Source organism: Syngnathus floridae, chromosome 3 (genome assembly GCF_059516105.1).
Source record: "Syngnathus floridae isolate MCC-2025c chromosome 3, RoL_Sflo_1.0, whole genome shotgun sequence".
NCBI classification, from domain to species: domain Eukaryota; kingdom Metazoa; phylum Chordata; class Actinopteri; order Syngnathiformes; family Syngnathidae; genus Syngnathus; species Syngnathus floridae.
The window spans coordinates 14,895,567-14,919,003 of record NC_142415.1 but is presented as its reverse complement, the minus strand read 5'-3'; the positions used below and the strand labels follow the sequence as shown (position 1 = coordinate 14,919,003).

At 38.4% G+C, this 23,437-nt stretch overlaps 6 protein-coding genes across 7 annotated transcripts; 4 read left to right on the top strand and 2 right to left on the bottom strand.

Annotated features, from left to right (window-relative positions):
• Window positions 1–1,243: 1,243 nt before the first annotated feature.
• On the top strand, window positions 1,244–4,870 carry ccsapb (centriole, cilia and spindle-associated protein b). Of its 2 annotated transcripts, XM_088371603.1 has the most exons (5): window positions 1,244–1,431; window positions 2,181–2,536; window positions 2,606–2,701; window positions 3,008–3,219; window positions 3,373–4,870. In XM_088371603.1, exons 2-5 carry the CDS (start codon window positions 2,221–2,223, stop codon window positions 3,553–3,555), a joined length of 807 nt encoding a protein of 268 aa, XP_088227729.1. In that variant the 5' UTR covers window positions 1,244–1,431; window positions 2,181–2,220; the 3' UTR covers window positions 3,556–4,870. The 2 variants fall into 2 exon arrangements, with proteins under 2 accessions (XP_088227729.1, XP_088227730.1); XM_088371604.1 differs by lacking the exon at window positions 1,244–1,431 and having other exon boundaries at window positions 1,824–2,536.
• A 385-nt stretch (window positions 4,871–5,255) lies between these two features.
• On the bottom strand, window positions 5,256–9,286 carry rab4a (RAB4a, member RAS oncogene family). Its single transcript, XM_088371605.1, has 8 exons — window positions 9,128–9,286; window positions 8,245–8,325; window positions 7,874–7,988; window positions 7,602–7,664; window positions 7,338–7,492; window positions 7,146–7,241; window positions 6,455–6,584; window positions 5,256–6,371 (listed from the first exon to the last, which is right to left on the bottom strand). The coding sequence occupies exons 1-7, from the start codon at window positions 9,141–9,143 to the stop codon at window positions 6,469–6,471; spliced, it is 642 nt and encodes a 213-aa protein (XP_088227731.1). The 5' UTR covers window positions 9,144–9,286; the 3' UTR covers window positions 5,256–6,371; window positions 6,455–6,468.
• Window positions 9,287–9,837: 551 nt separating this feature from the next.
• phf10 (PHD finger protein 10) lies at window positions 9,838–16,178 on the top strand. The gene is made up of 12 exons (XM_088371959.1): window positions 9,838–10,000; window positions 10,863–10,972; window positions 11,063–11,193; window positions 11,338–11,421; window positions 11,502–11,626; window positions 11,730–11,879; window positions 11,973–12,082; window positions 12,249–12,387; window positions 12,549–12,686; window positions 14,662–14,770; window positions 15,157–15,345; window positions 15,424–16,178. Exons 1-12 carry the CDS (start codon window positions 9,929–9,931, stop codon window positions 15,519–15,521), a joined length of 1,455 nt encoding a protein of 484 aa, XP_088228085.1. The 5' UTR covers window positions 9,838–9,928; the 3' UTR covers window positions 15,522–16,178.
• A 259-nt stretch (window positions 16,179–16,437) lies between these two features.
• On the top strand, window positions 16,438–18,237 carry psmb1 (proteasome 20S subunit beta 1). Its single transcript, XM_088370458.1, has 6 exons — window positions 16,438–16,640; window positions 16,973–17,080; window positions 17,195–17,276; window positions 17,354–17,483; window positions 17,606–17,712; window positions 17,907–18,237. Exons 1-6 carry the CDS (start codon window positions 16,540–16,542, stop codon window positions 18,090–18,092), a joined length of 714 nt encoding a protein of 237 aa, XP_088226584.1. The 5' UTR covers window positions 16,438–16,539; the 3' UTR covers window positions 18,093–18,237.
• Window positions 18,238–18,754: 517 nt separating this feature from the next.
• LOC148400736 (THAP domain-containing protein 6-like) lies at window positions 18,755–21,221 on the bottom strand. The gene is made up of 4 exons (XM_088370460.1): window positions 20,975–21,221; window positions 19,955–20,153; window positions 19,404–19,526; window positions 18,755–19,265 (listed from the first exon to the last, which is right to left on the bottom strand). Exons 1-4 carry the CDS (start codon window positions 21,052–21,054, stop codon window positions 19,089–19,091), a joined length of 579 nt encoding a protein of 192 aa, XP_088226586.1. The 5' UTR covers window positions 21,055–21,221; the 3' UTR covers window positions 18,755–19,088.
• Window positions 21,210–23,186, top strand: mpc1 (mitochondrial pyruvate carrier 1). Its single transcript, XM_088370462.1, has 4 exons — window positions 21,210–21,427; window positions 22,022–22,118; window positions 22,272–22,404; window positions 22,597–23,186. Exons 1-4 carry the CDS (start codon window positions 21,353–21,355, stop codon window positions 22,616–22,618), a joined length of 327 nt encoding a protein of 108 aa, XP_088226588.1. The 5' UTR covers window positions 21,210–21,352; the 3' UTR covers window positions 22,619–23,186.
• The last annotated feature ends 251 nt before the right edge of the window (window positions 23,187–23,437 follow it).

The window sequence follows — 23,437 nt, the reverse complement described above, 5'->3', positions numbered from 1 at the left end:
TAATGCTAGAAATCAAACAAAATATTCACCAAGGGGTCAAAGCAAATTAACAAACTGTAAACATATAAAGTATTAGTCTTAGGAAGAGATGATCGTTTCCCATCCAATAGAACTGGATGAAGGAGAGGGTCTCTCTCCCTTTCCCATCAACCAATGCGCTCGGGTCACAGAGTCCAGCAAAAGGTTGTTGCTTCCGAGTCTGACTTGCCAGGAATGTGCCCAGGCAGCAGAAGCATGGGCAGCTCCGTTTTGGGCCCCGACGGGATGACGGACACTCGACACCTTGAGTCCTGTATTACAACACTGGGAGAGGGCCCAGGCCATTTTTAGGCAAAACGTCGACCTGCAGGCCACAGCCTCCACCCATGTATGCTTCACAACCTTAGTGGATGGATGGTTTTCTTTGACACCCGATTCTCAGAATCCCAATCATTTCTGGTCATTAGAAATTCCCAATCACTGTACTTGGATGGTGGCAGTAACTCACTTCACAAGTGGCAATCTATTTGATAAAATTACTGAACAATTCTTTAAAAAGCTTCAAGCTGTTTATTGCCACTCCAAGTTTTTCCCTCAAACTGAAACAAAGAAATTTACACTTTCTGCATTTAAATGAACCACTGTCTGCCAGCTTAATGCTAAATAGCAACAGAACACAAACAGTGTAACAACACATGTAGACAAACAAAATTACAGTACTCATAGTCATATATTTTTTTATCGTCTAGTGCCGATGTACTAATGAGCTGGGAGAAGAGGTGAGAATCTCATGTACGTGTATTCATCTATCATTCTGCCCTCGGGTGTGCAAGGCGGGTAGTCGTTCAATTGACGTAGTGTCACAAAAAATGGTACAAATTAAACACATTATAAAGCACTGCCAACTGACTTTTTGTGCAATTTTTGTGACATTTTGTTTTGGGCAGTGTGCTATTTTGCTCATATAAAATATGTACTTTAGCTCAAGGTTAAGAAACATTTAAATGAACATATATTCATATGAAGGCCATCAGTAGGTTTCACCTTTTAATTTAAACTTAAGGTTTATTTGTTGCAGAGTCCAAGACTGTATGTATACACTTTGTATAAATTAGTGACAAAAAAAAAACTGTTTTGTAGCAGTTGCTCTCTTTTAGTATTTGCATTAATTGCTCCACGTGTATCAAAGCAAAGTGTCGCATGTAACCATTGTAAACCTCAGTACGTATACAACTTTATTTAGACCACTGCAAATCATTATCACTGCTCTGGTCGCATACATCTTTGACAGTGACACCTCGGCCACCTGTTGCTAGCGATGTGTTTGGCTTTTTAAAGAGACGTCTCCGACTGGGCGGTGCTAAAGAGGAGTATTACAAACAGGCAGCTACAAACAGGCGGCTCCGACATGAACGCCATCTGTCCCCGGCTTCCGTGAAACCCAAGCCGAGTGTAAGTATAACTTACTGTGCACCGATTTAGAGTCTTAGCCAGTCGGATTTTCGACTGTAATGTTCTCTGTTGCTGCCAGGAACAATATACAGTCTTAACGAGACTGACAGCGAGCATCACGTCTACGTCCGTGATTATCTTCAGCGAAGTGACTATAAATAGCACGGACATCAAATTTTAATTGATTTGTGGAGACACTGTTTTAAAATGACACAGTTCTTACTAGCTTGCATTAATAAGAGCATCAGCGTCCTATACAGGTGGAATAATTGTTACAGACTTCGGTTATCAGAGTACAGTTCTGTGTTATGGACATACAGTACTGTAATTCTTTGACAGCCATTTAAATCTCAACAACCAATAATAATAGGAGGTGGGGTGACGTCATTATTTTGCGACGCGTTGGTGCAAATCCGATTTGGTCTTTTTTTTTAAATTTATAATAATTATGATATTAAATCATTTTATATCGTGTGAAATTGGATTTTGTTGGCTTTCTTCACGCTAAGATATTGTGTGGGGGTCTTTAGATTAATGTAGCAAGCAACCTAAATATCCGGACTAAGGCGGAAGTAGGCGGGGTCTAAAGATCAGGCTGCTTCGCCATTGGTTGAAAGCCTCCCACCTGTTTGGGTTTAAATCCATGACTGCGAAGCTTGGCTCAACGATAATAATAATAATAATTGTAAGAGTTGTACTTTCCATTTTACAAGCGCAATTTGCACATTGGCAACATTGATGTTTTTCAGACTCATGTGATTCGTTGCTCGACAACTATTGGAAAAGAAGATGGTCACCAAAAGGAATCGTTCGGAGTACATGAAGAAATTTAAAAACCCAAAATGGGAGACTTGCTCGAATTGTTATGAGGAGATGCTCAATTATAGGCTGGGTCGCAGACTTCTGGAACAATCACACAACCCTTGGATCTGGATTGGATCTGACAGCGAGTCGGATTCTGCTGGAGAAAATTCACCTCGGACCGACAGGAGCCAGGCCCAGTCTTCTGAGACAGGTGATGAGCCTGTGGGGGTGCAACTGCAGCAATATCAGGGGACCAGGACTGATGTACCAAGACTTCCCGTCCTGGAAAATGAGGAACATGGTAATATTGGAATAAAAAAACTCTCAAGTATATGGTTGCTGTCTCTAAGCGGTTTCTCTTTCCTGTTAGTTGATCATCCTCAAGGGATCAGAGAGGAACCAGAAGAGACAGAAGAACAGAGTTGCAGTAAACGCAAAAGTTTTACTCACAGAGGAGCACAAACAGGTATTTCAGATCATGTCAAAGAAGCTAAATGAAAGAAAATAAAATCTAAAAAAAGGTAATGATATAAAAGAAAATGTCTAAATAAATAATGCATCCATAATGGGCAGTCAGCCTTAATATTCGGCCACCCAGATTACAAATAATAAAAAGTAGTACTGTACAATATAAATATGACTTTGCAAGTCTCATATAAAGTTAAAATGATTCATACCCTGACCAAATTTGGAGTGTATATACATTTATATTTCTTTGAAGGTATGTATCATCTCTTTGGAAATGGCATAATATGTTGCATGTCTCATCCAGAAAAAGATCCTCCAGCTCCATGGAAACAGCAAACAAAGCCACAGAGGATTCCTAAGTTTACATGCGTCCAGCGGGTCAAAAAAACGGCAGTGACGCGGCCTCCGGATGAGAACCACAGACATCCTTTTGCTCTATATGCTTCTGGTGAGAAGGATGCAGACACAGCCGGGAGAAAGACGCACAATGTCCGACCTGCTGCTTCGACCAGTCAGGTAATTCAGTCTTGCTTTTTTGTGTTTCTTTTGACATCCTTGATATACAAGTTAAGGTGCATGTACACAAGTAACACGAACAATAAAGTAAATGCTCAAAAAGCTTTTCATATTACAAGGAATGCAGAGCCTTACCCTTTCAGTTGCTTTTAGATCCATGCATCCGCTCTGAGGGCCAAGTCGAGACGGGAAACAGAACGACACATCCAGTTCCAGCAAAGTGAGCCACCTCGAGCCAAGTCGGCTGATTTGGACAAAGTCAGAAAGAAGGTGCAAACTGAATATAACCCTTGGCTCACTGAGTACATGCGCTGCTTCTCTGCTCGCTCTCGATGAAACACAAACAATTCAAAAAATATGATTATACTATTATTGCCAAACAAGTTCATGGGCTAATAGGTAATCACTGAAAGTAGAAATATTCAGACACATACAGATATTTTTTTCAGACTGATACCAGTATGAGTATTCACTCTTGAGTACTCAGCATTACTGATACCAAGTACCGATACCACCAGTACCTATGTTACTCTAATTAACACAATGATAGATAATTGTGAACAATGACTTTTCTATCTTTCTGACTTACATGACGAGTTCCTTCAATTAATACCTGATATCGATACTTACTCATTCCTAATTGAAGGTAATTTAATGGTTATCCTAATAGCGACATTGTTAATGTAAAGTCATAGCTTTGGGAATTTCAAAGCCATATTTGAATTCAAGCCCTTTAAAAGTAAACAGATGCTTTTATAAGAGTGTATTTCTTCACGAGAACTACTTAAAGGGTGCTTCAGAATTTAGAAATACAGGGTCAAAATCTCTTTGCTTCCTGTGTGGGGCTTGCATGTTCTCCCCCAAGGTTACGTAGTTGTTTGGTTAAGAACAAACTAAACAGTTCATAGGTGTGAATATGATTGTAAATAATTGTTTGTGTGCCTTGTGATTGACTGGCAACTGGTCCAAGGTGTATCCGGGATAGGCCCCAGTTCACCTGTGAGCCTCATGAGAACAAATGCTTTAGAATATAAATCTACTACAAGGTTTATTGTTTTGACTAATAAAATCACAAGGGCACTTTTTGCTACTTTCTTAGGTTTTTATCATTAGATTGAGATCACCACAACGAATGTGCATTCCTTATCGAACATGTGATGAGATTTTTTTTTTTGGTCTATGAAGAAATTGCTGTTGTACATAAACTGGTGTAAAACTGTAATGAGCAGAGTGTGGAGACTATCCGCCCTTGATGCATTTTTTTCAAGGCCATCTAATGACCTTTTGTGAGACATACTGTTGCCGTGGTTATCTTTAGGAGGTTTATAAATTAAGCTTATTGAGGTGTTTTAACCACTAATATTGAATTGATTGATTGTAGTTGTCATTAAAGAACTGACATCAAGCCAAATATATGAATGGAAAGACACTTGGAAGGTTAACTAGCTCGGTGCCATATAATAAAATCTTATTTATATTAATGTTAAAAACGTTTAGGCTAAAATTAACCGTTTTTTTTTAGTTCAGTATTTCAGAGTCAGGTTTGATTGTTTGTTTATTGTAACTGAAATTCCAGCATAATTCTGTAAATATATTTTTGAGCAAAGAAGTGACATTTTGTGCAATATTAAAATGCTGGAAATAGCGCAAAGTCTGTCAATCTCTGAAATTTTGTCACTCTTTTGCTTTTCATGTTGATGTAAGTTCTTTTCTCCATCAAACAGATTTTGATTTGAGGAATGGTCATTAATATTTGAGTGCTCTATAAGAGCAGCCGATATTCTGTCTAAATTGAAAGGTTTGGTTCAGTATACAAGTTAGATGTTTTCCTTCTTTTGTCCCTTCATCTTCAGAACATGAATACGATATCCTCAATATAAAAGCAATACTAAAATCAGGAGTTAACTGTTCAATTTCTTACAATGTCATGTTTCAAATTTCAGGCCTTTAATAAACGCAGTTTCCAAATATCTTGCACCTTTTAATGTACCCACCAAGTTATATATTTTTGAAGAGAAAAACAATTTTCAAGTGAATTGTGGATTTGTATTGTTTTTGTTTTTATTTTAAAAACATATGCTTTTATCATACACAATAAATAAAAAAAACATGATATTCAGAGAGAGAAAGAGATAAAAGCAAAATGAATGATATAGAATAATGGGAATTGAATTATAATGCAAGACAACCCAATTGATCAACCCTTATATAATACACTCAATTTGTAATTACCTCTCTTTTTGGTGTGCTTTAGTTTCCATAACAGGGACACTGTAAAATAAACATAAACGTTGCTTTTCAAGTCTAGAATGCGTATCAAAATATATATATGAGGCCATGGCTCATTCTCCAAATTAAAAAAATAATAAAAAGAGAGTTATAACAAAAAAAGCTTTGGAGGCAGTGTTGCAACCTTTTGCAAACAATTGATGAAAAATATATTTGATTGTTGATTTTTTTTTTAACTACAGCAGTCATATAAACAAGCAACACAAATGAGGGACATTCTTTGTTGAATTTTTTTGGATGAAACATGCTACAGTGTCAGATACTATGTTGCTTATGCTCAAGAAGAATAACTGGGAAATGTATTTAAATTTACACATCAGTTAAATAAGCTGTAGGATAGAAGGATTAAAAAGTACATTTATTACATTAGTTAGTGCATCGAGAACCGGCGCCATCCATTTACAAAATATACAATCGGCTGTCCATCAAGACTGCTTGTATACACCGTAGCGCATAATGATGACAATAAAACATGGGGAAAAGAAGCACACGCGGGATATCTGATTTGATAATGTTTTCATAATTAAATCATCTGATATTTTGATAAAACATGCGCCAAGCTCTATATACAGTTTCATTGTGCAGTGTAGGAAGGGAAGTGCAGTTGTAATGTAATGTAACCAATACAATACGTACATAGATGCCAGTTGTTCTACCTCGAGGGCAAAGCGCAGAGAGGGTCGCTTCGAAGTGGACTCGGTGCGGTGACCAAGGAGCTTTGTTAATGGGAGCGGCCGGCTGGAAAGGCTTCTCTGTTCCTGGCCGGTTCAGCCATGGCGATAAAAGTTCTGCGTAAAGGTCTGGGGGCAGTCACCAGGAACGTTGTAGGTCCCGCCCGGCTGTTGATGTCTTCAATATCCACTCTGAAACACAAACATTATAAAATCATCTTAACTTGAGCATCCATCCAGTCCCGAGTAAACTAAGTCAGAGCAAGCAGAGTTACCCGTGACTCGCCTACTAGCAGCCACACTCCTGGGTGCCTTGAGGCTGAGCGCGACGGGGGGAGCGGAGCTGGCGCAATGCAGCATCTCCGTACTGGATGCCCGATCCCATCCTCTCTGGATCCAACTCCCCTGATTTAAAAAGAGAAAGAGCAAAAATGAGGAAAATAGATAAAAGGATGTAAGAGTGGAAGTGAACTGTTGAGATTTTGCCTAAAAAACACTTGTATCTTATAAAATCTCTAATAAAAAAACTGTGACATTTCAAGGGGAAATCAAGCCCAAAGGTTTATTTTTTTTTATTTTTTACAATACGTTGTCTGTGACCTCACTAGTCTAAACACGACATTCTGATTAATATTGCGTTTGTGTCGCTCTCTTGTGGACTCTATACGCAATTACACCCTTTGTGAGCACAGGTGACATTTACCAATTTCAGTTCATTTCAAGGCAGGGGTCAGTTCCACTTCCCCTTCACTGAACAGAAAATAATTTCTACTTTTGTACTCCAGTACATTTCAGTCTCTGTACTGCTTTTCTGTATCCTAAAGTCTTACAAGGTAATGAAAAAGATTGCTGCATGTGTACGATTACTGGAAGGACATTTCTGGCTCACTGTTAAAGTAACCCATGGGCTCATTACAGGGTCGTCACAGTAATGTGAGTATTAGAAATGTGAATGAAAGCCCCTACCTGATTCTATCTTGTTAAGGATTTTGCGAGCGCATTGCACAAAAGCTTCTTCCACGTTCTCCCCTGTCAGAGCGCTGGTCTCCAGGAACATCAGTTCTGTGACACACAAAAGATCATAAATGTAGCACCATCCTACCGAATATAATACAAGCACACATAGAAGCAAAAGTTACTTCCGTCACATAAATTTACCGTTCTCCTGAGCAAAGCGAGACGCCTCCAAGAAGGTCACCTCTCTGTCAGCATCCAAATCCTTCTTGTTCCCACACAGGATGATGACAATGTTCTGACTGGCCAGCATTCGGGCATCACTCAGCCACGTGGTGAGAGCGTTGTAGGTCTCACGACTGCAGTGGGGAGTGGCGCGTGAACTCATAAGTAGCCATAAATGCACTCTCGAAAGGATTTGTGATGTGTGAATGAGTTGAATGAGATGATAGTGAAGTGCTTCATTACCTAGTGATATCATAAACCAGCAGGGCTCCTGCTGCACCTCTGTAGTAACTTCTGGTCACTGACCTTCAACACACCAATAAGCATTTAGAATACAGTCCCACCCAAAATGGAAGCAAAACAAAAGGAAATGCATCCAATGTATTATTTTAGAATTCTGAGTCTAATATAGCTGTATTATGTCTCAATTTTTTTATTGTGTTGTAACCCAAAGAGGACTGAGAATGAATTTGCTGTGTCTGTCTCCCCTCATTCTAGATGACAAATGACCTTACCTGAACCGTTCTTGTCCAGCTGTGTCCCAAATCTGCAGTTTGACAATTTTGCTAACCACATTGATGATTTTCGAGCCAAACTCCACTCCAATGGTGTGATTTGATTCATCCTTAACTGGGATTAAAGAAGGACATAAAAAAATACAATTTGACTGTTAATCACACTAGTTGTGAACATGATAAATATGTCATTTGTGGGTTAGAGCTAAAAAAGAGTGGGTTTTAAAGATTCATATAAAGTGTGTTATAATGATGTAATAATGATTTCCACATTTTGCTTATTAATTTATGTATTTCCTTTCCCAGCACAAAACAATATCACAATATACATAACATCACAATACTGTAACAGCAAAACATGTCCGACTTACATCTCTTCTCTATAAACTGATGCAGCAAACATGATTTGCCGGTTCCAGCATTCCCAATGACCAGGAATTTAAACAGGAAATCTGAAGAGGAAATAAAACAATTAAATGCTGATGTTCTTACAAGCCATCTGATTTATTGTTATGGTACAGCCTTCATAGCATAAAGAAAAGGGGAAAATGCTGCATGACTATAAAAAAACTCAAATAGGTTTCACACTAAATCCACAGTAAATTATCATTTTTGGAGGTGCCACAAAATTGAATCATTCAATTTTATATGGACACTTCAGTTTGCTTTTAACTAAATATGTCTGTTTTTGGAATGTTGGATTAAGCCACTCAAGCAAATGGAACATTCAAAACACCACACAGGACCTCAGAACTGAGACGGATGTTTTTAACACGGGCACACTATGCAAAATAATTATGAATCCAGAATGGAATCTGGGTAGAATGGCGTGTCAGACACACCCAGTCCTTGCTATTCACATGTTATTCACATGTTATTCACATGTTAAAACACAATAATAATTTATTAACAGCACAGGAAGACAACAGAGATTAAAAAGCGCAGAGTAATTTGTAAATAAAGACAGAAGTCAGTACTTGGATGGCATATTCAAACAAATCAGATTCGTACATGAAGTCACCAGACAATGTGTATTGCATTGTAATGACGTCTTAAAACTGTGACTTCCGTTGTCATGGTATCTTTGAGGCCAGCATCCCTTTGCCAGCGGCTAGGTTAGCATGCCAGCTAATTATTTACGATGAGGAAAAAATGCCCACTCGAGTCGACACACCTGCCCCCTTTCCCATCTCTGAGACTTCATGACGGTGTCGACTGCAGCTATTCGACAAAACAACAAAACGGATATCTTACCGTAAGACTCCGACATCGCCAGTTTGGCGTTTTTGCAATAGTAACTGTGTCTCAAGTAAGGATCACAGCTGGTTGACAGATTGAAAGCTAAGCTAAGTGAAGGAAAATAGTCTTGTTAATGATCTCCCCGGATTGCATCTGAGTTTTCCTCTGACTTCCCGTCCGTGTTTTGTTGTTTCAAAATAAAAGCTTATTGACTCAGGAGTTGCGACAACCTTGATAGCGTCGCTCCGCAAGTTTGATCCATTTTACATTATTATTATTATTATTATTATTATTATTATTACTATTATTATTATTATCATCATGATGATGATGATGATGATGATGATGATGATAAATTTGAATTCAATTATATGAACTTTAATTGGCCAATTAATTTAATGCGGATGGTGAAAGAAGATGGATTTTTTCGGAAACGTCATTGCTATAAATTATAACGCATGATGAAATCCGTATTACGCAAGGTTTTAAAAGTTGAACTCCAAAACAAAATATAGTCTAAAAACTCATGCACTCAAAAACAATATTTTTAATTCGCCTCAAAAATACAACTGAAGGCCAATAATCCATTCTGATTAAAATTTAGTATTGATCAGAGTAATGGAAATGAATAATTATTGTAAGAAACAATTTTACTGAATCGCAAACTGTAAACTGTAGGCCAACTCCAGGTCACAAGGTGGCAGTGTGGTGCGCCTTACTGAGAGGAAATGCGCGAAAAGCACACAAAACGAAGGCAAATCGCGGCTAATTTTGCTAGCTTCCAGCTAGCCCGGCAGAATCGCTAATTATTAAAACATGGCTGCTGTGCTCACTCCGAGACCACCGTGCGACAGTAACCCCGCTACGCCCGGATCACAGTCACTAAAGGTAGCGGCGGTTCTGCTCAGAAAAGGCGAATTGTTTCGGGAGATCTGCGTCTTTCCATGTTAACATGACTGCGAATTAGCACGGCAATATCTGCCACTGTAGACGAGCATCATCTGCTAGAAGTATGGCTTTGTTTTCATTTCAGCGTAACATATGTTGGCTAATGTACTATATTATTTTAATTTAATGGACTGTTTGTCTATTTTGTTATAAAATTTTGACTTCTTCTGTCAAACTCTCGGTGATTATTACTGTTTTCTCACTGTTCCACAACAAACACTCATCTCTTTTTAAACAAACGCTAATATTTCTGCCATTTATGCATTGCTATGTATCTGCAACAATATAGTAGATGTTATTATTAATTACTAAAGTTAGTCGTGCAAGACTTAATATGCCCATTGAATTATTAGCTGTCTGTCCCACTTGAGAAGTGAAACAATGATCCCCCCATGATTCAATTTAAACCTCACCATTACCGTTCTACATTATAATGTTATACAAATGTATAAGTCGTTGGAAAATATAGAATTTGCAAAATGATTGTTTTTGAACGACCATTGTTTTTCTTATGTAGTGTTAAACAGTTCAATACTTATAGGTCCGCCACTCAACTAATTACAACGCTACACTTTGTTTTTCAAATAACTCTTTTTTTATGATGTAAAAAAAATGGCTTCATCAAACCATTGTGTGATTACTATTGCATTTGAGGAGATTTCAAATATGTTTTTAATTAAATGTTAAAAATTAAGATTGAACTGTCAGACAATAGACATGGAAATTGTACATTTTACAATGGTTAGGAATCACTGCTAAAGACTGCACTTTGCTCATTTTGCCTTGAAATTGTCTTATTTAGGAGGACATAACAGAAGAAGAGTCCAATGATGGCAGCCAACCCCCTAAAAGACGACGAATGGGTTCAGGGGACAGCTCAAGAAGCTGTGACACCTCCAGTCAGGACCTTGGGTTGGTTTGCTTCTAATTCTTACTAATCTATCGTGTCTAAATATTTGGACAGCTTTTAAAATTTTTGGTTCTACCCCTCACCCATTCCAGGCCAACATATTTCCCAGCGGAGAACCTAACAGAGTACAAGTGGCCAGCAGATGATACGGGAGAGTATTACATGCTGCAAGAGCAGGTCAGCGAGTATTTGGGAGTCACGTCCTTCAAGAGGAAATACCCTGGTATGAACCGGACTGTGTCTGGCAAATTTGTTGGAAAATTAATAGAAATGAAAAGTAAAGAAAGAAGAAGAAACATGTTTAATAATTAGGTTCTTGCAGGAAACAAGTGTAACTTTGTCAAATTTTGTTTATATTTTGCTTTAGACATGGAAAGGAGAGATCTGTCGCACAAAGAGAAGCTCTACCTTCGTGAACAAAATGTGATCACTGAGACCCAGTGCACTCTGGGTAGGAAGCACCCGCCTCTAGCACAGTCATTCTGACGTTAGCATTGGTGGTCAAAGTGAATGCGGTCTGTTTGTTTCCAGGTCTAACAGCTCTGCGGAGCGACGAGGTGATCGACCTGATGATAAAAGAGTATCCCGTCAAACATTCGGAGTACTCCGTCATACTTCAGGAGCGAGAGCGACAGAGGATAGCTAAAGAGTACTCCGTAAGTACATATACCCAAATTGTGTGTCGCCACTTCTTGTTTTACTATCATGCACTTCACAAAAGGCATTTGTTTCCTGTGTGCAACGACTGTTGCGTTACAGCAAATGCAGCAGCAGAACCCGCAGAAGGTTGAAGCCAGCAAGGTTCCAGAGTACATTAAGAAGGCGGCCAAAAAGGCAGCGGAGTTCAACAGTAATTTCAACAGGGAACGGATGGAAGAAAGAAGAGCTTATTTTGACCTCCAGACGCATGCAAGTCTGCCAAAGCAAAAAATAATAATTCAAGGTCCTTATGGGTTTTGGATGTTTTCCTGATAAGTCTTGACTATACTTTGTTGGTCCCAGGTTATCCAAGTGCCTCAGGGCAGATTCAAGGTTCTCGCTCCAGACCTGACCAGGACGGGGCCCTACCCAGTTGCTCTAATACCAGGGCAGTTCCAAGACTACTACAAAAGGTAGATTCCTCCGAAAGTTAAACAAAATGTCAAACTCCTTGGGTTGAGTGCCAAGACTATTTGGAGTTCAACCAACTTTTCACATGCTAAACTCACACTCCACAGTGTGATCTTTTGAGACTTGATAAAAAATTGTCAGCTAACCAAACTCTATTGTGCCTAACAGGTACTCTCCCAATGAGCTGCGATACCTGCCTATGAACACAGCTCTATTTGAGCCTCCGCTGGATCCAGATCTGCCTGCTTTAGACTCAGAACCTGACTCAGATGATGCAGAGGATGACAAAAAGAACCTCAATTCTTCGGTAAGACTGGGCACGACAATCCCCGTTTAACATAGAACGAAATTCAATCTGTTGTGGATGAATGAGGATGATGTGGGCACTGCATCTAGGGCTGGGCAATTAGTCTAAATGATCAGTTTATATATCTTGAATAACTTTGTGGTCACTTTGTGTCCCTGCAGGACAGTTCTTCAGGCAACACATCAGACGGTGAAAGTCAGGAGGCGGGAGGCCAAAAGTCCAAGGCTAAAGACAGGACGTCCACGCCGGGCAAAGATGGCAGCCACCGCCACTCCCACAAAGCCACCCCGGGGCACAAGGTAGAGGACAAAACCACCTGAACTCTTCTCCAACAACAGCAGCAGCACTTTTCTAGCCCTCCTCCTCCTTTTTCTACTCCTACGACCACCTCCTTACTCCATCCGACCCGACATCCCCTCCCTTAGCTTTCTTCACTTTGTTCTCCAGTTTCTACAGTTTGTCTCAGCTGGAACCAGCACACACATTTGCCTACACACTACCGCTGAGGTTCCTGTCTTCACTTTTTCTTTCTAGGATTACTACATTGCTCTCTTTTTTTTTTTTTTTTTGTCTCCCTCAACCAGACTGCGAGCAATAAGAACTATAAGAAAGGAACAGTTCCGTTTATTTTGCAAAGCACTTTTTGGAGTTTTTCCCAGTGTGGACAGAATCATTTTTTCCTCGTTTGAATGTTTTCAGTTTCACGCCTCACTTGTCTAAAAACAAAAAGATACTTGCAAGACAAGTACAAATCATCTTTTGGCTGCTACATTTTTGTTTTTGAAAAGGAACGTGGATACAGATAACAACAGATTCATTTTGTGGTTGCTTTTAAAAAGTAGTCAACATTAAAAGTAGAGAGTATATTAACTTGTATACCTGAAGTGTGCAACACACTTTAATGTTTACTGTGTGTGTTGGTGTTTAAGATATGTGTGCTGTGTATAACTGTGCAGTACTGTTGGTCTGTGGGTAATAATCAGAGAGCAAGAACATCAGAGAGGCAATGACACGCTAAGCTCGAGTGCTGGAAACCTAAATATCCACTTGTCTCTCCAAATCAGGGGCAGGGAACCTACCACTAGAGTATTTGATCTGGCTTGCCATGCATTTCTTTAAAAAAATAAAATAAATAGAACTTCCATAAAATGCAGCCAATAAACATAAAAACCCAACAAATGCTCATAATAGTTGTGGTGCTTTGAGATGCTGATCCACTCCATATAATATTTACTAATGCATCATCTTTTCTTCATGGCTGTTATAAAACAAAATGGCCCCTAATAGAGGAAAGGTTCCCCACCCCTGGTCTTTAATATCACATACAAAGGGGCCACTGCCATTTGCAGAGGTTAGGGAGCTGGTTGGCACTCATTATAAATTTCATTTTTTTTCCCTACTGTTTAAGTCTATTTCAAATTAATTACACATTACAGTTTGATCACAAGGCCATGTTTTTTTGCACATGTTTTTCTTATTTTATGTGACATGCAGCTAAAAAAAAATAGGTGTCCATGTACTCTTTTTAAATGAGTGCAAAAGGACCTAGAGTAATGCTAAATATTTATTTAAAAAGTCTTCAAAAAGTAATACTTTTGTAACTACAAAGTAACGTGCACCTTCGTCTGAACAACATATATATATATAAACGCACATTAATATAGTTACTATTCGTTGAAAAAAAGATTTCTTTGTCTCCAGATTTTGTATATCACACGGCCAGTTAACACTTAGTTCTGGTCTGGCTCCAGATGACAGTGCAGTATTTGCAATGTTTTTTGACTTTAGTGTTTTGAATAATGTGATATTTTCAGCTTATCAATAAAAGGTTATGATTCAAAGCTGATTTTAAATGGTCTAATTGCCTCTACTTGCATTCCACGCGGGATTGATTAACGTCTCTTCTCATTCCAGTGTTTTAAATCTTAAAATCTAAATGAATCACGTCAAAAACAATAATTATAGATTAGTAGGTAAAGCTACATAGTTTTCAAGCTGAGGTCACAAACAGTATATAGTACAGTAGATTAGCGATGTTCCCGTTTTTGGACATGTTAAACGACAAGTTTGTAATAAAAAAGAGAACTATCTAAAACTTGACCTCAAAGTGAGCTTAGGTGCCTCTCATTTCGACACCATTGGTATAGCTTAGGTATCACCTTAAACAATGAGTGTTTAAGATGTACTTACAAATAATGATTCTTTTTTTTTTGGTAAAACATGACCGAAAAATGCTCTGCTGACTGGTGTTTATAGCATTGTTCTGCCTTGCAGCCTAAGGTCATTCCCAATGCTATATGTGGCATTTGCCAGAAGGGTAAAGAGGCCAACAAGAGAGGCAAACCTGAGGCGCTCATTCACTGCTCCCAGTGTGACAACAGCGGTATGTACGCACACAAACACACATGCACTTCTTAACTTTTACATATTGAATTTCCCTTTAAATTTTGGGTTTGCAGACAACAGGTCGTGCAATTTTGATTTGCAATTTTTTTTTTCGTGCTATTCATCTTTTAAAGTTCCTATTGAGCTGTTTGAGGAATATTAAGATGCATTTAATGTTAAAAATTATATTTATAGCAGCCACGTTACTCATGTTTAACTCCTATTTAAAAGGGAAAATTCTGTTTAATATTAAGTTTGTTGAATATGACTTAAGCTGCAAAATTCACCTGTTTTTATCCATCTGTCTCATTTTCAGGCAAAATGATATTTCTTTCTCGTGCATGTGTGTGTCTCATCTATGTGTTGCTGTGTCACTAAACGCAGGACACCCGTCCTGCTTGAACATGAGCGCAGAGCTGGTACGCATGATCCAAACATACCGCTGGCAGTGCATGGAGTGCAAGACATGCACCGTGTGCCAGCAGCCCCACCATGAGGACGAGATGATGTTCTGCGACAAGTGTGACCGAGGCTTCCACACCTTCTGCGTTGGGATGGGCTCCATCCCCACAGGTCACTGTCTCTTAGTTTGCTGTTTATTTACCCTTTTTTATAGCTTTGATTAATTGTTTGGTTTTTCTCTTCTTTCAGGTCTTTGGCTGTGTGAGGTATGTGACAAAGATTTCAACACACCCAAGAAGAAAGTTGGAACGAAAACGCTGAGAAAGCCCAGGTCGGCGCAAAAATGATTTCATTTAATGCCATGGAACAGAGAAAAAAAATTACTTGAACGTAATCTATTATGATTATTGGGTACCTATAAGTTCTTTTTTTTGTTTTCATTTTGTTGTTATTGTTTATGGGATTACAGTAGTACATGTTTTATATTCAACAATGTTTCACAACTTATCAACTGCATTTCATTATTGATGTTAGTGACACTATTTAACAGTTCACCTTTTTGTACCAAAACATGTATGAGATAACCAAGGAATCTGTTCTGGATGGAAAAAATGGTGCTTTTATCTATCTACTAGTTTAAAACTAGAGGCCAGTTTCATGAATTTCAAAACTTTTCATTTTCATGAGCAGTTTTACTTCAATGTGTCTTGAGTTCTGTCATGGTGCTAATGTTCTTTTTAAATGTAGTGTTTGTAGTTTTTGTCCTGTTTATTCAAAAATGTATCTTAGGTACAATTTTTTTTCACGATACCTACCTGGTAATGATGCCTTTGACTGCAACAGGCCTGTCAATCAAAGCTACAATACATCATATTTTTGGATTTGACTTGAAAACATATTTTTCTACTTTTCTAGAAACATACTGCAGTTGTAGTAAATTGTGATTTGTTGATGTCATTTTCACTGAATGATTTTTTTTTCAATAAATATGAATAAATACCTCACTCAATATGTCATCCTTTTTTCATAGACTGAGCTGTTTAAAAGATGCAAAAAACACATTTTGAGAATGGTCAGTCAGATGTAGAGTAGAATTAAATGTCCTGTTCACCTGTGCAGTGCATTAAATTAAAAATTTTAAAAATCAAAGTCGTTTGTTTGATGTTTCTTCACGTTTTGCTGATTCACAACAGATAACTGGGAAAAACTGAAGTATGTCATGTCACAGGTCAGCCAGAGAGGGCACCCGCGTCCCTTTGACCAACGTTAATGCGTTCTCTGAAGAAGAAGTAGCCATATTGCAGTGATACAGCGTCTTTACTAGGTTGCCGATCAAGCGTTGTGTTTTCTGTCTCCATTACGAATATGTACTCAGTTCAAAATTTTACAGACACGGGTAAGATGAAGGACTATCATTACACGGGGCCAGTGGAGCACCGGTTCTCACCGTATACGTTCAACGGCGGGTAAGTTTACTCTTTAGCTGCTCGCTCGTTAGCCTGCTAGCTAACGTGTTACATCAAGTAAATGACTAATGGCTAATGTTTTGTCCTGAAGAACAGTGATTATTGCTATACACGCATGTAACTGCAATTTTTTTTTGTTGAATACACCATAGTGCCAGAACGTGGTTTTGATATGGTACGTCTTTGTACAATGATAGTTTCACTTTCCATATTATTATGATATTGTTAGTATAAAGTGCAGGTATTTCCTCCGATGGTCATGTAATGTTTTCCTAAATAAAATTAAAAAATTGTGTCTATATGAAGATCTGTAACTCGTATGATTGCACTAGGACTGTCCTTGCGCTGGCTGGAGAAGACTTTGCAATCGTAGCTTCAGATACCAGGCTGAGTGAGGGCTACTCAATCCACAGCAGAGAGTCTCCAAAATGCTACAAATTGTAAGTTTCATTGCCCCTGTGTTGTTGATGATCACAAAAAGAAAACAAATAGTTATTTATTATCTGTTATAACCAACCATGTGTATTTTGTGATTGTCCTTCTGTCACTTCTAGGACAGACACAACTGTAATTGGCTGCAGTGGTTTCCATGGAGATTGTCTGACGCTGACAAAAGTCATTGAAGCCAGACTCGAGGTGGGCTACTTAAATGGGTGTGTTTTATTTTAGTTGTATATCTGACATCCTTTTGATGGACATTTCTTTCCTCTCAGATGTACAAACATTCAAACAATAAGACCATGTCTTGTGGAGCTATCGCTGCCATGTTGTCCACCCTCTTGTACGGCAGGAGGTTCTTCCCCTACTACGTGTACAATATCATCGGAGGTCTCGATGACGAGGGTACGTGGGGGACTAACACTTTCGACACATTTTTGAATATAACTGCTTTCTGCCTCTTCAAATGGAAGGTGTGCACATTCTTGAATGTGTTCTTTAAACAATGATGTAATCATTTAATTTAGGCAAAGGGGCCGTCTACAGCTTTGACCCAGTAGGATCCTACCAGAGGGACAGCTACATGGCTGGAGGATCAGCTAGTGCCATGTTGCAACCACTACTAGACAACCAGGTACACACCCTGATTTCACTGTCAAAAAAGGCTGAAAAGATTAAAAAGTTGCCACTCGCGAATGATTAGCCAGTTGACAGCTAGCCTCTAACCTGAGCTTACAACTGCAAGCTCTACACTCTTTGACTGACTCCCATGTCACTCACCAAGCTACATTTTAAAGCCACACTCATTCGCCACATTTTTCTTCCCAGATCGGTTTCAAGAACATGGAAGGTGTAACACATATTCCTCTGAGCCGCGAGAAATCACTTGAGCTGGTCAAAGATGTTTTCATCTCGGCCGCAGAAAGAGATGTTTACACCGGGGATGCCCTTCAGGTCTGCCTCATAACAAAGGAGGGAATCACGGAGGAGACCATTGCGCTGAGAAAGGACTAGACATTGTTACGTCTTTGTCTTCATTCCTCTAGTAGCGCTTCTTTTCATATTCATACTGCTCGTTTGGTTGCTTGACTGCAGATTCTATTAAACTGGGAGTGTTGAGCCAAACATTAAAGAATTTCTTTTTTAACCAGGAAACCCATGTCCAGTTCTGGTACCTGTCGTTTTTTTTTCTTCTCCCTCAAGGTATTTTTTCCCTTCTTTGTTCCTGTTATTCGAACCAGGATCCTTGATTATCACTCCTGTAATTATAATTCTGCACTGAAAAATTACCATTCCGAAAAGCAACATGCAGTTATTGCTAAAATTTAATAAATGTAAAGAATTAGTTGGTTTTCTTATTCTCTTGCACATTAACTTCACTCTTAAAAAAAAAAAATCAAGAGTTCATTCACAATTGATTAATCACAATTTGCTTATGTCTCAACCCATTTTATTAGTTTTTCTTTATAGTCAATATCAAATTGATATTAATACAGAAAAGGCTTTTATCCTATATAGCGAGTGTATTTTGAGTTACTTTACTTTTTAGGTCCAGAGACCAGGGAATACTTTTTTTGAGCCAACACACATATTTTACATTTTTACAAACGCTCATGGCACACCACGAAACAATGTCAAGTATTAAAGTGGTACACTAAAAAAAACAGAATTCCATCTCAGTTGGCCCAATTTATTTTGAGTGGGACATTTAACATTCTGCCAAGCACTGGCACGATCAAACATGGAACATGAAACCAAACCAATGTATAAACTGTGCTTGGGAATTACTGCTCTACAGTTTCACTGATGGGCTCCCCTGAGTTTAAATACATCCTTTGTGACAGTCTCTTGAACAAAATGTGGGACCACAGACTCCTGCGGTATTCTCCCAAGGTGCTGCCATCGTCACCTCTCATTACATGAAGAGTGCCATCTTAGGGAATCACCAACCCACCATTACTGGAGGGGGGGGGTGTCAAAATATGAATGCTGAACGGAGCTTTTCTAGACTCAGACACAAGACTCACAAAGTGACTTATGCAGTACAGCCATGAGAGTGGTCCTTGCCCTTCGTTCTCGCACAAGCGCATTTCTCTTCTGCTTCTCCAAGCTCCACAATCTGGCTGCAACCGCGCTGAACTTGGCCTTTAAAGCAGCAGGAGAACTGGGCAATGAATAGTTGTGGTCCTGGTTTAAAAAAAAAAAAGTGGTTGGCCACTGAAGGCATGTCATTTATTTACAAATCATTCATTCAGTCAGCACCATACATTATTAAAACCCAGCCTAAAATCTTTGCAGCTTTTTTGAGCTCGCACAAATACTTACAAGGGCAACATTGAACCGGGGTTTCTTTTTGATGACTTTCTGAGGAATGGGTAATGGTAGGCTCTCCTGAGCTTTGAGTGACGTTTTTGTGGTTCTTATGGTACTTGTCCTTTTTTCTTCATGCTAAAAAAAGAAATAGATTTAGATATTTATTAATCATCACTCATTCTTTTCCACCTTTGCTCCTTAAGACAATAAATTAATCAGTGGCACTTCTCTCATTTCATGGTTTTGAATTAAACAGTGGCTATTCTGAACTATAAGTAAAGTTTAAGTGCACCTTCAGAGATTTAATCTACACATCCTTCCACTTTATCATCATAAATATGTTTAAAAAACCAAACTATTTAAATTGTTAAACAGTCATGCTGTGTTTTAATTGGGTCATAATAATAAATCCTATAAAGTATCACTATTTAAAAAAATCCACCAAATTAATCAGACTTGTATCAAATGAAACTTGTCTGGTAGTGCGGCCCATCATTAGTGGAAAATAACTGTGTAAATATGAATGAAACTCAACAAAAACGGTTGCATCTTTGTAAACATACTGGTATTTGTCGAGGACGATCCGGAAAGTTGAACAAAGATGGAATGACTCCAGTTCTAATCCGGCAAATCTGCCCAGTTTTGTCAAAGTCATAACTTCTAAAATGTTGACTGCAGAGCACAGATTCATCACTTGCAGTAAAATCTTTCCTTCTCATAGCTTCTTCCCACAGTCTCCTCATCTCATCGTCTCGGGGAAATCTAGACGAAAAGAAGACATGTAAAAAAGATTTTACACCACAACATATTAAAAATAAATTAATTAATAAAAGACAAAAAAACGGATGAGCCAATACGGATATTGGAAACGAAAAGATTTTCTTGTGTCACATAAAAATCTTAAATCTCTGCTGTTTGCTCAAAACCAACCCATACTCCAAAAGTGGGTAACAGACATCAAGTAAAATTTACATATATTTTTATTTTGATTTTCTACTACTCGGTAATCAAACACAGTGCAGCTCAGCCTCTGGCTAGAGAGATCTCCTTTGGCAGTATGTTGAAATAATTTCAAACATCTTTTAAAAATGCAATATACACTATAAATTTGTTGTCAGAGGCTATTGTATAAACAAAACATGTTTATGTTTTAAACGGCTATAAAAGTAGGTCGCAGGATGACAAATGCAAGAAACTTTTTTATTCTTGTAAAAGAATAATTTTGTCTTTTCAGTGCGTAAGTGGAAATCAACTGGCAGTGAATGGGTTAATCTTGTGGCATTTTGGCAGTCAAGCTGCTAACTCATGTTAATGTTTTGCTCCACCACTCTGAAATCGGGCTACTCGCCAGAGCGATCGTTAATATTTCTGCATTATGGTAATACGCCGCCATTGCGCTGCGAGGGTCAGATTTTAAAATAAAGGCAAAACAAATAAAGACACGAGCATGAACGTTTAGGCTTCAGAACAATTATATATGACACTGTTAACGTTTTCAGGCAACCAACTATTACTAAGATTTGGGAGACTCAAAACTCCCAACAACATTAAATGATGAAACAAGAGCCAAAAACTGTTCTTACTTATGAAAGGTTATTCCCTGTTTCTTTGATTCGACAGTACGACGTTGTCTGCAACCGATCGCAGCACAATGTGCAGGCATCCTTATTAATTATATTTTTGTTTTTTGTGTAGTCTCCAAGCGTGGACGTTCGTGTAGCATTGCCCCTACTAGCTAAGGGTGGCCGAAAGCACGAAGCTCAATGAAAAAATTGAAGTTGTCGTGGCAAACGGTAGAACGCTGCCGTCAAGTAGTCCTTTTGCGACAGTGTCGTAATGAAAAAAGATTGCTGTATTTGTGTTTGGTTGGAAATTTGACCGGGCGTCCTCTAGCTCATCGCCCTTCAACTCAGAGTTCACCATCTCTCGGCTATCATAGATCATAGGCAAGCGTTAAAATCATGGCTGGAACGATTGCACGTAAAGCGATAGACCATCTGAAGAGCAAAGATTTCAGAGACTACTTGATGAGGTATGTAATTAAAACTGCTATGCTAATGTAGCTAACTAGCTATTCATGTGTATGTCGCTCACAAGTGACAGCCAGCCAGCGATGTTTGCTGATCTTAAGTAGTTTTTATTTAACTTTTGGATTTCTAGCCACGCGGGGTTGCCTTGTTAAAATTGCAGAAGAGAACAATCTGTAACAGCTACACTTGTATCTTAAAGGGCCAAACCCAGATTTTAACGACATATTTCAGGAATGTTAATGTCACAACGGTGGTTGTAGGGAACATGAAAGAAAAAAAAGAAATTGCAAGCAAGTACACGGAAAAACGACACTTTGTATTTGCTCACACACGTCGTCAACACATTGCACATAGTTTGTGGAACCTCATTTAATTGACTCATTTGTTTTGTCTTCCATGTGCATATTGAAAAACAATCATCAGCACAGTAAGTCTTGTTTATTTTTTCATATTATTATTTTTATTATTTATTTCAACAGCAGTACTCCAATTATTATGAAAGTGACTCTTATTTGAGTCCTGCTTTGTAATCATGTGAGTGTATGACATGCTTACTTTTAAAATAAAATTCTTTTGTATTGTGTGTGTGCGTGTTTACAGCATTTCTGGGGTCCAATAGCAAACTGGGGTCTCCCTATAGCTGCCATCAGTGACATGAAAAAGAGCCCCGAGATCATCAGTGGCAGGATGACCTTTGGTAAGACTCATGCATGGCTGACTTTTGTTATGGCTTAAAGTGGGAGCCGCTAGGGTAGAAACCACTTGATTAACCTTGCTTGTAAAGTTTTGAATGAAATAACTTTTAACTAGGCAGTAATAAACCCTTTTCCTGTTCTTGTGGTCTTCTCAGCTCTGTGTTGTTACTCGCTGCTCTTCATGCGTTTTGCCTACAAGGTGCAACCACGTAACTGGCTGCTCTTTGCCTGCCATATGACAAACGAGTCTGCACAGTTGGTGCAGGGTGCTCGCCTCATCAAGTACAAGTAAGCCCCTTTTTTTTTTTTTAAGTGACCTTTTTGACATTAAGTTACCAAAATATTTGAAAAAATCTTTTGGAATTGTGCTGTTGTTGGGAAAACAACACAATAATAATAATAAATCTGCTAGTGCTGCTCTATTCTATAGTAATAATTGTTCCATACGATGATATTCTCTCTGTTTTTGTATCATTTCAGCATGGAGAAGAAGACATCTTAGTGATGAAACAAAGCGTTCCCTATTCACCACACTGACGAAAGAAGCTACACAAACGTGTGCATTTGTCTAATCACTGAAGCAGTGGCTGTGATTTCTGCCCCTCTTTAACAATGATTATTCACCCATATGGAGTTATTTGCCACATTTTACAAAACTATTTTATTCTTTAATTTATATTTGCATTAGTCACTGGGTGAATGCACTTAGCACTCTAGATCAGATGGTTACAGTGTGACATCATTTTAATTTTTATTCCTTTTTCAACATCTTGTTGAAAATGTTTTCCTGCAAACTTTGCAGTTTGAAATTGGGCGAGTTTAGGGTTAAATTTGACAGGAGGAAGACACAGAGCAACAGAGACTGTTACGCTTGAAATGAAAAGAAAATATACAGTCGAATGTGGCAAAATGGTGATGCTGACTGGATGTGATTGTTTGGCGAGCAAATATGCAAACCGACTGTATACTGTGTGTTATATGGTGTGTCTTTCCAAATCCAAGTGTCCCTCGTTAATTATGTAATTCTTTCGGTTTATAAAAATAAACTGGCTAAAACCAACTCAACCTTACTTTACCAAGCCATTTATTAGCTTTTTAGTGGATTATATTTAATTTTGGTTTATGTTCAATTTACTGGTCAGAAATAGTTTTTGATTGTTGTTAGGTTCAATTGCAAGTTTTACCCAAAATCTGAATATCTCAAATGTTTTGTGAGTGGTGTATCATACATTTACAAAAAAATCTTAAGAACACACCACCATAAAATAAATGTTATTAAATTGTGTATGTACAAAAACCTCATCTAAATTATTTTACTCAC